This window comes from Theobroma umbraticum, unplaced genomic scaffold, assembly GCF_002168275.2.
Source record: "Theobroma umbraticum cultivar Fairchild unplaced genomic scaffold, ASM216827v3 scaffold_4.1, whole genome shotgun sequence".
NCBI lineage: Eukaryota > Viridiplantae > Streptophyta > Magnoliopsida > Malvales > Malvaceae > Theobroma > Theobroma umbraticum.
In genome coordinates, this window is record NW_018397258.1 from 4,050,109 (window position 1) to 4,063,557 (window position 13,449).

General features: G+C 37.4%; 2 protein-coding genes across 2 annotated transcripts; both read right to left on the minus strand.

Moving 5' to 3' along the window:
* Window positions 1-130: 130 nt before the first annotated feature.
* Window positions 131-2,062, minus strand: LOC110413326 (uncharacterized). Its single transcript, XM_021424096.2, has 3 exons — window positions 1,726-2,062; window positions 761-1,612; window positions 131-599 (listed from the first exon to the last, which is right to left on the minus strand). Exons 2-3 carry the CDS (start codon window positions 1,566-1,568, stop codon window positions 514-516), a joined length of 894 nt encoding a protein of 297 aa, XP_021279771.1. The 5' UTR covers window positions 1,569-1,612; window positions 1,726-2,062; the 3' UTR covers window positions 131-513.
* Window positions 2,063-9,639: 7,577 nt separating this feature from the next.
* Window positions 9,640-11,999, minus strand: MYB55 (myb domain protein 55). Its single transcript, XM_021424632.2, is given in 7 exon segments — window positions 9,640-10,777; window positions 10,779-10,810; window positions 10,813-10,857; window positions 10,860-11,155; window positions 11,245-11,320; window positions 11,323-11,373; window positions 11,497-11,999. Coding segments are annotated over 7 exon segments (1,350 nt in total). The 5' UTR covers window positions 11,630-11,999; the 3' UTR covers window positions 9,640-10,060.
* Window positions 12,000-13,449: the final 1,450 nt, after the last annotated feature.

Below are 13,449 nucleotides of genomic sequence, written 5' to 3' on the forward strand. Positions count from 1 at the left end.
CCACGCTTATGTGTTTACTCTTTGTGACGGGCAATTCTGATTCCTTTCGTTCGTTAGAACAGAGGGCAAGAAGAACAAACAATTCTTCCTTGTAAACAAAGTTTGAAATGCAATTTTTAGGAACACACTGTGAAACAAATCTCTATCCAAATGCTTTACCTGTGACTACCCAAATCAAGACTGACGACGAACAAGAAAAACTTATCAGCAAAGAACTGGAAATATGCTTAGCCTCGGAAATAATAAGCCTATAATTTGGCTCCATATTCCACCCGTGTTATATTTACAAGCGGAAAGCTGTACATGAGTAATCAAAAAACGTGTCTGGAAGCTCTTAAATGCCAACAGCAAAGGATTAGAAGGTCGAAGAAACCTCTGGAAAAAAGCTTCTTTGCCAGGAAGCAAGAAGAAGAAAAGTATCAAATCCATCCCACCAAAGGATTTCGAAGGAGAAAAAAAGAAACAGAAAAACTGGAAAACTAAAAACAGTAGATGATAGTTGAGAGTAGCTTGTCAGCTGCAATGCCTAGATGTTGATGCAAGTGCCACAGCTTGCGCCCACACCTTGAGCCGAGCCTTGACCTCTCTTGGGTCATCACCTAAAATTACAGAGTAAAGATTCCATCAGATGCACTGAAAATGCTTAGCCTTTTCATTAAGACAAATCACCAAGAATCAGCAATTTCTAGTTCCCTGTTAGGCAAACAAAACAAGAGTCCAAAATAGAGGTAATTAAGAGGGTGGCAATGTTTTGACTAACCAGGGCTAGAGATATGCCAGTTGGCGATGGGAGAATTGCCACCGCTACTAGTATCAAGAGTGGAACCTGACAGGGAAACACGACTGGGCATCTCCAACATCCGCTCATGTTCCAACTCGAACCCCAAATCCCGACACGCCTTCACTTCCTCCAAGTCCATACACAACGATCTCCTTCCTCCTTTTGGCCTGGTAATCACCACCAAACCCGCACTACCCCCCTCACTCTCCCCACTAAAACTTCCACTGTAATTGCTGTAACCACCCAACATAAAATCCCCATCTTTCTTTTTGCTGCTACATTTACTCTCCTTATCTCCCCATCTTTCCCTTATAATCCTCCTCTTCCTCAAATTCTTGCTCCCCTTTGGCCTTCCAAAACTACCCCTTTGAGCTTCATTTTCACTTGCATAATCTTTGACCGCTCCCATCAACTGCTGTGACAACACGCCAGTTCTATTCCTCCGACGAGGAGGCGTGGCGGGAAGAGAGTAACAACCAGGTTCTTTGTCAGAGTCGGATGACAGTTCGAGCAGTTCTTTGCCTTCTTTTTCATCAGAGAACTCTTCATCAACATCCGCATCAAAGCTCTCAATTGACAATCTCGACACGTACATCCCCATATGATCATCATCATCATCATCATCATCATCCTCGTTGGTGTACATGGAACTAGTGCACATGGAAAGCCTGGACAAGTTATGTGGATGAGCCTGTTGGTCATGATCATGATCAAACCCAACATCAATATCATCATACTCATCTTCATGCATAGAAGAAAGAACCGTCATACTTTCATCTGATGCCATCCTTTTCTTTTTCGTTCCTTTTCTTCCTTCCTGTGATTTTGCAACTTAAAGAAACGAGAAAGAAACCAACAGAGTGAAGAAGGTAAAGTGTTTTTCTGTATATCAAAGCGATAATTGATTATAGAGAGAGAGAGAGAGAGAGAGAGAGAGAGAATACAGAAAGAGCGGCTGCACTTGTTAACAAGCTGTGGCGTTTGGGCTTTTGTGAATCATTCGTTTCCATTTCATGATAAGGTAAAAGGTAAACCCAAATTAATCCTCCAACGACCAGATTTATAGCAAATTTTCATGCCTTTAAATTCCAGATATGCCCATTTCAGTCCACACTCTCTCCCTCACTTGAGTAACATCCTTCCAGCTACCCCGGTGGTAGTTGAAAATTAAAAAGAGGGTGGGATGGTAATCTTAATATGAAATCAGTTGAGTAAGAAGTTTCGGATCGGGCCTCCTTTTTGTTAATTAATAATGATTAAGAAATCCACACGGCAACATTGAGACAAATGACGTAGAGAATCAGCTCAAGAGGGGAGTGTCCCACACCACTCAGTTCAGGACACGTACCTTCAGACATCTTGCTTTGCTGCCATCACAGCACTCCTTTGATATCCGCTGCTGGGTCGCGACTCACGACTCTCTAGGTGTCAACAAGGAAACAAAGATTGAGACCTGCCCGCACGATGAACCAAAACCTAGGCCATTTACGAATATCACGATACTATATTGTCTTTATTTCGATCTATGCTCCAATCCAACCTTTTTTCTTTCTCTTTACCCTTTTTAAATTAGCAATAACATCATTGGAAAATGACTCCGAAAACTTCACTGCCCAGGGTGCAAAATTTTATTCACTCTGTAGCTCACTGATTCATGTATCAGTGAAACACTTGAAAATGAAGTATCGAAACTGTACTAAACCCTAAATATTGTCTCCATTAATAGCTCTGTTGCTAGTACTGTACACATGGTCCCTCTCCTTAAAATAAGAAATCGACATGCATTCCTTAATAGGGTCAAGTTCCGTCTCCTTTTCTTCGGTTGGACAAATTGTTCACGTTTCTAATGTTTCATCTCTACGCCATTCGACGGTACACAGTACATTTTGACTATGTAAGGTGAGGATCCAATGTGGCAAATGCCCCTCCGCTCCAACCATAACCATAGTCATAAATTGCTTAAAATTATAATAATTTCGAGTTATAAACAAGTCAAAGTAAACTTCTACAGATTACATGCTTTTACTTGGTTAATTAATTTAATCTTGAACGGACTTTGACACTTGATTAACCGTGTGTTTTCCACGTATGTTATTTTTCTATATGGTTAGCATTTAAATAAATGGTAGTATCCACATTATAGTTTTACTGCCATATAGTTTGGTAGTAAGCTGATGCAGACATTTTTATATCCAAGTAAAAACAAAAAAAAAATAAATAAGGAAATTGAATTAATCCAAACATTATCCACATTGTATAACTTTATGGATCACTAGTTTACTACAACGAAAACTCCAAAATTGTCCTCCAAAAATCCAAAGATTTCGTGGCTAACAAGGCGTTGGTATCGATGAACAAACCAAGGATGTTTTGGGTAATGGATAAGCTAATTTTGGGGTGACCTGGGGAGTGGGTGGTTTCGGCAGTATCAGGCCCACGAGACTGTGTTTAATTTGAAGATGATCGAAGCTGATGTATGGAACCGCGTTTAAGGGGACAGCTGTCCGCGTTTTTTGGTCCTTATTTCCTCATCCAAAGCTTCAAAACGACAAATCCCCCAATGGTGGATTTTCCGAAACAAAACCGTCGTGGCCCAACTATGGGGTCCACCAATGACCATCCCCAGAACAGGCCCATCCCTTGCCACGCGGTCTCCCTATCATGCACCCAACACATCACTTACTGCACCAGCACGAGCTGTTACCTTGTCCTTTATCTTCTTCTTTTTTGTTCTTTTTTAATTTTTTTCCGTTTCCATTCAACATATTTAATTACTTCTTTTAGCCAACCCTTTTTATCTTCAAAAATTTTGAATATTGATAATAAATTTATTTAATTCCGTTGAACGGAGCTTAATGCGTTTAGTTAACACAGCCGCTCACCGACCCTTGATCCTTTGACTAGTCGCTTTTTTTGTTTTTTTTTGTCAAAATTTCTAGCCATCTTTGTTGAAGGCAGTCGTAAAAGGACGGCTGATGTGGTGGGACAGTGACTGTGATGCTTACACGTGTTAAATAAGAGTAATTAGAAAAAGAATTTTATTTTGGCCATATAATCGCAAAAGACTGACGTGGATGATCAGATGATTGAGAGACGTGAGGTGATTAGCAGTCCTTGGATTTGTGTGGTTTGGATCAAGCCTTGGAGGGGTGGATCCCATTTGTCGTATTTGCCCTATGTTGGGCTCCATTATAAATGAAATGATAGCTCACTGCTACAATTGCTGATGTATCGTTTTATTATGCTTGGGTTTTGTTGTGGAGACATTTATTAAGATTAATTATCAAAATATCTTTTAATTAATACAATATTTTTGTTAAAATTAGTAATTAAAAGATATTTTTATAAATAAATTTAAACTTAAAAAAATTATATTCGATTAAAATTATAAATGAAAAGTTATTCGCTTTTTAAGGTATGATGTGAAAGAATAAAACTTACTCCTTTTTTTTTATCCTATTTCACATCCAATCTAATGAAAGAATTTGATGATGGCATTTTGATTCATTTTACAAAAAGAAAAGGAGAAAAGAGAATCTATGGAAGATAAGTTAGAGGTTGGGAGATGTCGCAAGCCTTTGAGATACTATTAGCTTAAGAATCTCAAATATTCACCAAACAATTCTCTTCATTTTTTGGAAGGAAAGAGGGGAAGGCATTGGAAATGATTCATTGAACCATGCATTTTATAACAAAATGTGTTACATAAATGTCAAATCGTTCCTAAGATTTGCTTACTCTAACACTCTACTTAACTCCCCTGCTAGCTGCTAGAGCAGGGCCAAGAACGATTTCTTCTTTACAAAAGGGTCAAAAAAGAGAGAAATTTTGTCTATATTTAATGTGAAATGACTTGATATAATGTTGGGATAGGTAGGCATTTTCTTCCATGGTTTTATTCTGTCTTTCTTTATTCTTTTCTTTGTAGGGAAAATGTTACGTGGATCACGTTCCAGACATTTGAAGAAGAAAAAAATTATTTTCCTTCCTTGGGTTGGTTTTCGTTTTGCACAAATTAAAGTTTTTGTAGCCAACAAATGGCCGACACATGAACTTGGCAAACACAATGAATTGCAAAACAAGTTTGGATATCTACATGTGGGCGAAAAAGAGAATAAGCCTGTTCTCAGCCACTGCTGCAATTCTACACAAATTGCCGACAATGGAGTCAGTGCCATGATGGAAAGTGATGGGCAGTGGGCTCCAAAGCCCCGGGGAGATAAAACATTGTTTGGTCAGGGAGAAAGTCCATTGCCAAGAATATCTTCCCATCTATTAATATTTAATGTTAAAACTTGACCTGGATTTTCTTTGGGCCCAAAGGGGGGTAAAAGTTGAAGTTTCAGAAAGGTAAGTCGGTGGTGGAATCTGGAATTTGGACTCTGAATTTTTCAGCCTACAACAGGATTGAATGCAAGTAATTTTCTCAAGAGTTGATGAAAATAACAGCTTTTTGTCTCTAGTAACTGTAAATGGGCCTGGTGTCCCCTTGATGGGAAGTATAATTCCCAATGAGAGACCAAGTCTTGATGCAAACATAAAATATTACACTCGGCCAATGGAATCAATTGCTTAGTGTGGTTTATGAGAAGCAAATGCTGCTCCTCTGCAATTTACAAAAGAGTTGAAAATACAGAAAACATGAGGGAGAGGTTGAAGAAGAGTGGGGCAAAAAGTCATGGACTGTGTTTACAAAGCAGACATCATCACGCGTTAAAGGGGCCCTGAAAAGGAAAAATCAGTTAAATTAATGATTGATGGCCAATGGGGCTAGGCAATAGAATTCTAACCTAAAGTTGGAAGAAGATCAATAGATGAGCAACCTCTTTCGTCTGGTCAAGGTTTGAAGGAAACTGCTTAGGCGATCCACCATTTAAAAGGAAACATTTTATATATCAGGTGGTTCCCTTGTTGGAGGGTTCTTTAGCAGTTTAATTTTCTTTTCTTTTTTTTTTTGTTTGTAATCTTTGAAACGAAAATGATGGCAATTGGTCCAACGGTTTCATTTTTTTTAGTTAAATTTGTTTCATTTCCTTGAATTATGGAGTTGAATTCGTAAGTTAGTTAGTGCTCTTCCTGCGTATTAAAAAGAAAAAGGGATCTTTTTCAAAGAAAAAAAAAAGTTATTAACACAAAGGAGGTGGGAAAAGGGAAGAGTAATTTCCAAAACTGAAACGACTTTTAAGTTTTGGTAACAAAACAACAATGAAGGGAAAGTTCATTAATTTTTTTGGTATAATATCTTAAATTTTTTTTGAATTATTTAAAAATTTTAAATAAATTATTATTTATTTATTACATTTAATCAAATTTTTTTATTTTTTATTTTAATTAAGTTTTTACGATAATTAATTAATTATTATTAATTAAAATTTCACTTGTCATTTAAAATAATATAGAATTGATGTGACATTTTAATTATATCACAGTGGATAATAACATGACATATTAATATTATATGATGTTATGATCATGTAATATGTTCACTTTTGACATCGACATCATATAATATAAAAAATGAAAAATTATATTTCGATTAATGATAATTAATTAATAATTAATTATAAAGATTTATTTGATGTAAAATAAAAATAAAAAGACTTTATAGAACATAATATAAGAATAAAGTCTCATTTTATTTTTGTAAATAGTTTAATAATTATTTAAAATATTATGTATATATTTCTATAAACATTTAGTATAGAATTTTTTATTTTTTTTATGAATATCTTAATTATTTTACAGTTCACTTGCATAGGCAAAGGTAAATCTGTTAAATGCAAATGTCAAAGTTTTTTCATTTCCCCTCTCTCATGAAGTACTAATTGGCAATATTTTGAGTGGAATGATCCATCAGATGGATCCTAGTCCTTGGCAGTCTGGACCTTCACCCATAATTGGCCCAGCTGTTGAAAGAAGCTCACCCAGTTAGAGAAAAATCTCTGACAAATTTGAGCTGCGGCCAGGGTTGATATGAGATGGAGCTGGCCCGATTTAAATGCAGCCCAGTCCAAAGCTTAATCAACAAAATGCTGCAGACAGTCTACCTCGTTACGAAAGGTTGCCAACTCGACATCCCTTACCAGTTTCCAATGGCATTTTTCATATTTTGTTCAATTGACCAAATTCAGTTCATGAATTTCTTTCCAACAAATTAAGTTTAGTTTAATTGTCAATAAAACTCTGCATTCTCAATATCATCATGTTAGCAACTGAGGAGAGATAATTTAATATTTGAGAAGTATGCACCTGTGCAACAGAAGATGAAGAAGATTTTAATATTAGGAAAAGGGCAAGTGCCTAATTATGAGTTAAACAAGGTAAATATGATGGTTTTGTTGAATCTTTTACCTCCTTTCCCCCCCTACTTTCCATGTCCTAAAGGTTAACCCAATAATTTGTACATTGTAGTCAACGTTATTAGGTCAGGTACATTTGGAAACTACTCATTTTTTCTCATCTGCTATCATTTTCCATCTTTCGTCTCCCAAATTTTCATTGGGCATGGCATAGTTTGGTGGTGCTTCGTTTCCCAAAATTGTTCACATACAGCTAAGCTAACGGATCAAGAAAAATATAGAACATTTTTGCTGATCAATTAAAGTAAAACTATTTCATGCATTACAAGCAAGCATAGGTGTTGCCCGAGTTTTAGAGACTGATGACCACCGTAGTCTTGATTCATTGCAAGGGTTGAGCATTTCATAATTCATAGCTAGAGACTAGAGTATCATCCCAGTACTCTGCTGCACATATTTTTGGGTTTTAGGCTTTTGCAAAGTTGGGCTTGGCTTGACATTGAAACCTGACTGTTCTTTGTTCTACTCTAATGCATTTTTGCCCTGTTGCTCTTCAACAAAGATGGTACCAGTTGGCTGCAAATTGATCTAAATTCGGTTTAGTATAACTACTGGTATAAATTCTTCTCCAGTCTTCTTCTGCACTGCTGCAGATTTTTGAAGTACCAGAACTAGTTAAACTTTAAAATAACTAATTATTGATATATATATATATATATATATATATGAGTAACTCCCTAATTTTTTTCCGCGGAAGGAATATTAGTTCTGATAATATCTTTTCTGTTTTATGTTTGAAGCTGGATGTGCTGTTTTCATTGCTTGGGGACTAAGCCACAATTTGATTACATTAATTAATTAGTACTTTCCTAACTTTGAGAGTTGAGGAGTAGTGCTTATTTAATTGTTGACAACGATATCAAACCCCATATTAAATTCGACATGAAGGTTTGATTTTTGTCCTGTTACTAACTGGCAATAACATAATTTTCGAAACCTTTAACCTTTATATAGATGATTACTTTGTGTTTTCGTGAATATGGTCAAGCAACTTAGTGATTGCAATGCTTGAACTTGAATGCATGAAAACAAGTTCAAAGTTTCCAAGTGTCATCAGGCAAACAATGAAGTCTTTACGTAAATTTGTTTCAATCGGTCTGCTCTGCAATTAATTGCTTTAAAACAGGGCTGAAAATATTGTTTCCTGATAACAGAAGCCATTGGTGGGGTGGGGGAGGGGGGCATGGGTTTATGTTGTGCCTGTGAGGAAGATGCCCCCAGGACTCACTAGGAATTATTGCAGTGGGTCCGCCAACACAGCTTCGCTTTCATATGCCTCCAGTCCTCATGTAAATGTATGGAAAATGTAAGCGTTGAATTGTTAAACCAGCAGCACATTAGTTGGTTTTGCTAGCTGAGCTCATTATCTCAAACTGACATAGACATATTCCCCATTTCTTTCATCTCTGCTTGTCCAAAAACTACATTGGATTCCGAACCATTTAGTCTTATGCTCCAGAACGTAGGAGAAAAAAAACAAAGAAAAAGAACGCTGTAATTCTGACCATAATTGGCCTGTTCTTAAATCAGAAGCAGCTTTAACTGCAGCTAAACAAAGCGTAAATGCATAGTTTGTTTTACTGCTGCCATCAAAGATTGAAGCTTTGAACCATTTTACAACAGTAATGAACCAAATAAAAAGTTGGAATGTATCCCCTCTAAGATGTTGCCAAGTGGACGGTGGCGATCTATTTGCCATGTCAGCAAATGTATAAATATATTTTTAAAGCATTCACTGCGAGATTGACTTCTTTCCTTCCCTTGAGTTGGAAGTTTCTTGCTTTATAAAGTGTCTCTTAAGATAATGTAGGTGTCTTAAAAGGAGCTACAAGACAGCACCTGATATATGGCCCTTATTAGATTGAGAGTCACTTTCCCGTGTACGGACTAGAAAGTTAATAACTCTCAATTTGTTCTGTGGGTCTTTTTTTTTTTTCTTACCTGACGATGAAGTGGCACAACCCTTCATTTCTTTCTTAAAGTTTAGGGTCATGTTCTTATTGAGTTTTGGGTCTATATGTGTGAGCGTGGGTGTGAACGTGCGTGGGACAAAGAAAAGGAGAGGGCGAGTGGTGGGGATGGGTTTCTGTAACTCTTTTGAGTCTTGCAAATCAAGCAAACTGAAAAATGTAGTTCAGATGTTGAGATTGTTTAAGGCAAAAGGCAGCCCAAGTAATGGATTCATTTACTCTAAAATTAAAGAGGAGGGAGGAAGGAGAAAAGTAATAAAGCTGTTATAAAAGCGATAAGGATTTCTTATGTCCTTGCAAGACAGTGACAGACAACCAATTTAGGGTGTTGGAACCGGAAAAAAAAAAGGCGCTGATGAAACAAGTTTCATGTATTTTTCAATTACTATCTAAACCAGGAGATGGCACAGTCAAAAGGAAAGATTTGGATTGATTGCGGATAACTTATTAATATCTGTTTTTGTGTTTTGATTTGAAAAGTGTGTTGTTCTAAAAGCGGGTAACAAAAGAATGGTAAGACCCCCATGGATGAATAATAAATATTCTTTTCTTTTTCATCGATTGTTTTACAGGTAGAATCGCAACATTCCAATGCACAAATATGACCATATGCAACGAGGCATAGAAGAGTAAAAAGACACTAAAACAAGCCTTGATCTGCAGTTCTACCCCACACACACACCAAAAAAGCAAAAAAAAAAGATGGAAAAATAAAGAAGAAAGAAAAAGCTAACAACAAGATTGTTATGCTCACAAATAGTCCAAAAGCAGAGGTGATAAATTTTTGTATCAGACCTATATACACGAGAATGAAGAGAAAGGGGGGGAAAAAAGATAAAAGAAAGAAAGAAAAATCTGTGGTACACACCTGATATGAGAATGGCATTTGTTCAAGCCCCCTTCTTTTTTGCTTTCTTCTAAGAAGAGGGGTCCTCTGATAAATGCAAAAGCTAAATATGTCCATAGGTTGCCGTAAGTCTCTGGATTTCCTTCGCACACATATCGGAATTTTGTAATGGTTCTTGCTGCTCTTGGTTATGGGGCCACATACCGTTTGAACTATTAGTCAGGAAATGTGTTTCTGATTTTATCTCAATGTTGTATAAGGATTGTGGAGTTTGATTTTGCAAAGCAGCCGCCACTAATAACGGGTTATTGAGATATTCTGGCCACTTGATTTCTTCTGCTTGGCTTTCCATTAGAGGGATTGGAGCCTCTTTCTCTGAAGTGCTACAATCTGCCAACCCCCAAGAGAAACTATTCTCAAAGAAGGAACTGTTGCTTTGCAGCTCAGTGCTGCTGCTGCTGTTACTGTTATTGGCGGAGGCACCGGTTTCCCAATAGCGGGATCCATTAACAGTAAACGAGGGCATCGAAGGGCTATCAGAGGAAACGGAGACAGAAGGTTTGAATCCCATAGGAGCAGAGAGAAATGAACTTGTCAATGGTGGGAGAAGGGTGGACATCGCGCTTGAAGAAAATTCAGAATTGATATCGAAAGATTTGCTATTTTGCGTGAACCAGAGAGTAGGGTTTGAGGTAGAGGAGAGCCTGGCATTGGATGCATAGTTCAATTGTTGAATTGGAAGATGCCCCACTAAATCAGAAGGCTGGCTGTTGGTGGTTGTGCTTTCATGGTGAGTGGCTGCAAATCTATCCGGAAAGAAGGTCTTTGCTGGCTGTGGATGTCATCAAATTTTGTTGTTGCTATTGTTATTGCTGCCGTTCATTGTCTTGGAGCTGGAGAGCCTTCCATTTCCAATTGATAACCATGTGCAGTAACTGACGTTAGTCTTTGTTCATGTAAAGTTACTCCAGGTTTAAGATTGTCGGTGTTGAGGTTCAATTCACTAGATGCCCTGGAGGCCTTATCCCGGCTGTTTGTCTGTTGACTCTTGTCTTCTCCATTTTCAACCTCTGAGAGCGGTTTGTGTGTGACAGGGTCAATGCCTCTTTGCCTAAGCTTCTTCTTTAAGCAAGAGTTCCACAGATTTTTAATTTCATTGTCGGTTCTTCCTGGCAATTGTGCAGCGATTTGGGACCACCTGAGGAACCAACAGAAGGCAAAGAATGTTTACACAGAATTCTGTGTAAAATCCAAAAACAAGAAAAAGTCATGAGAAAGAAAGAATACCTGTTACCCAAAACTGCATGAAGTTCAATTATGAGGTTTTCTTCTTCCTGAGAGAATGTGCCTCTCTTTAAATCAGCCTCAAGTAATTAATCCACCTTAACCTGCAGCTCTTTCCACACCTCTGCAGACCTGCCAATTTGGTCATGTTAAGGAAATAATTTCATTAATACTCTTGTCATATTTTTTTATAAAGACCAGATGATTTAAAGAAGAAACTAACATGAAAAGGGAGTTAAAAGTTTCTGAAATTACCAGCTTGCTTAGGGACAGAGCTCCAGCAGCCATGGCCGTACTTTGTGATATGCCTCAAGAGCTTCTCATCTTCTTCAGGGGACCAAAGACCTTTCCTCAGTTTCTGCTTGTAACAGCAAGAGTGCCTCCCCATTTTGAGACAGACCAAATTACAATGAGGAAGAGACCTTTCCCAAAACAGCAACTTTGCTGAATACTAGGTGAAACTGTCAGCAAAGCAGGGGTGGTTCTGAACAGTGTCTTTGGAATGCTTTGGTAAAAAAAATTTAAGAGAGAGAGAAAGGAAAAGAGAGAGGTTTTGATAAAGGGAGGCTAGAAAATGAAGTAGCAGCTGAGAAAGGGAGTTGAATTAATATAAGAGGAGGCTCCCCAGAAAGAAAAGTCACATTCAACAAGGTGTTATAGTTTCTCTCTCACCACCCCCCCTCCCCCACCTTTCCTTTTATTTATTCTTTAAAATTTCCTCTTTATTTTGATTTTTTTTTTCCTTCCTTTTTTTTCTATTCCTTCTCCTCATATTGGAGAGGTGGTGGAGATGAGTTAATAGTCTGAGTTGCATGTGTCTAATCAAAGGTCTGAGAATTAATGTCTTTTGCAGAGATGGTGGGACATTTTTCCTGATATTATATGAGAAGAACAGAAGTTTTGATAATCACCCCATGCTTTTAACGTCTGTCAGTGAATCCAAACCTAATGGTAAATTATACTTAATGGGAGACCGACGGTTACTCTCTTTTACTCTTTAGCCAAAAGTAAAGAATTTCGGTCTGATAACTGGTTCTGGACTTTCAGTATTTGGTTTCATCCTTTTATGTGCTTGCTCACCTCCAGAAATCCCAATTCAAAAGCAGCCCCAACAACACAATCAAGATGGAAAATAACAGAAAGTTCTCCCCCTCTGCAGGAAAATATATACATACATATTATATAATATATTCCTTTGCTTAATGCACAACAACTTTGGTGTCTCAAAAGAAACAGGATCCACTCCCTTCTTTACTCTGTGAGCTTTTTGGGGCAATTCTTCCAAATCATGATCACTTTGAAAAGTTCCATCATTACGTGGAAAGAACAAATTATTTTGTTCATGTTCTGAAAATTAAGAATGTCTTTCCTGTTTCTGATGAATTTCACTCATTGTTATAAATTACCTTACTCCCTAAATTTTTTCCACTTTGGGGCTCTAAGACTTAATCCACATTTTTTCCCTTTTCCCCCTCTCATTAATTCAAGAAGGGCAATGCTTTCTTCGCACGGCAATGGCCAAAACCGAGAAACAGATTCAAACTGCTGTGTCTTCTGGTAATTACATACGTTGAAGGTGACTACATAGCTGTATTTATTCAAATTAGCCAACACATGCCACTAAAATATGTTGTTCTATATTTTTGGTAACATATACTGCAACAGCATTAATTTCTCTTAGCTACAGTGAGTTTCTACAGGCAAAGCTAACCCTTGAGGTTTTCCAGCAAAGAAAAGCTACCCACAGCCCAAACTTTGTTCCAATCCAAAACTAATTGAAATCTTTATCCGAATATTTGATTCAATGTGTTGATTCATATATCTCTTTATTTGAAAAACCCCATTGGACCAGAGCACTGCCTGAGCACCCCCACCATTTGTACAAATATCTGACCTTTCTGCATCACCCTTTTTTACTAGAACTATTCACATGACAAATTTTGCTGTATTCTCAAAGAGTGAGGTTCATATATATGATTTTCCAAGATTTGCAACGTCCAAGTTCCTTTGGTTCATACATTCATTGCGAAAAAGAATAGTGAGTTCTATTACTTTAAGCCGACTGATCATGAATCTGAAGAGGACGAGGATAGCTTTTCCTGGGCTAATAGTGGAGCTACAAAGCAGACGGTACACACAACTACCATAACTTTGGGGACCAAAGAAAAAACTGTCAATATCAAATTACTCATGAATCTAAATCCTGCA

Coding starts and splice junctions, on each gene's coding strand:
- LOC110413326 (XM_021424096.2), bottom strand. CDS start 1,568: ATGGCATCAGATGAAAGTATGACGGTTCTTTCTTCTATGCATGAAGAT. Junction 600..760: donor CTGGCATATCTCTAGCCCTG/GTTAGTCAAAAC, acceptor CTGTAATTTTAG/GTGATGACCCAAGAGAGGTC.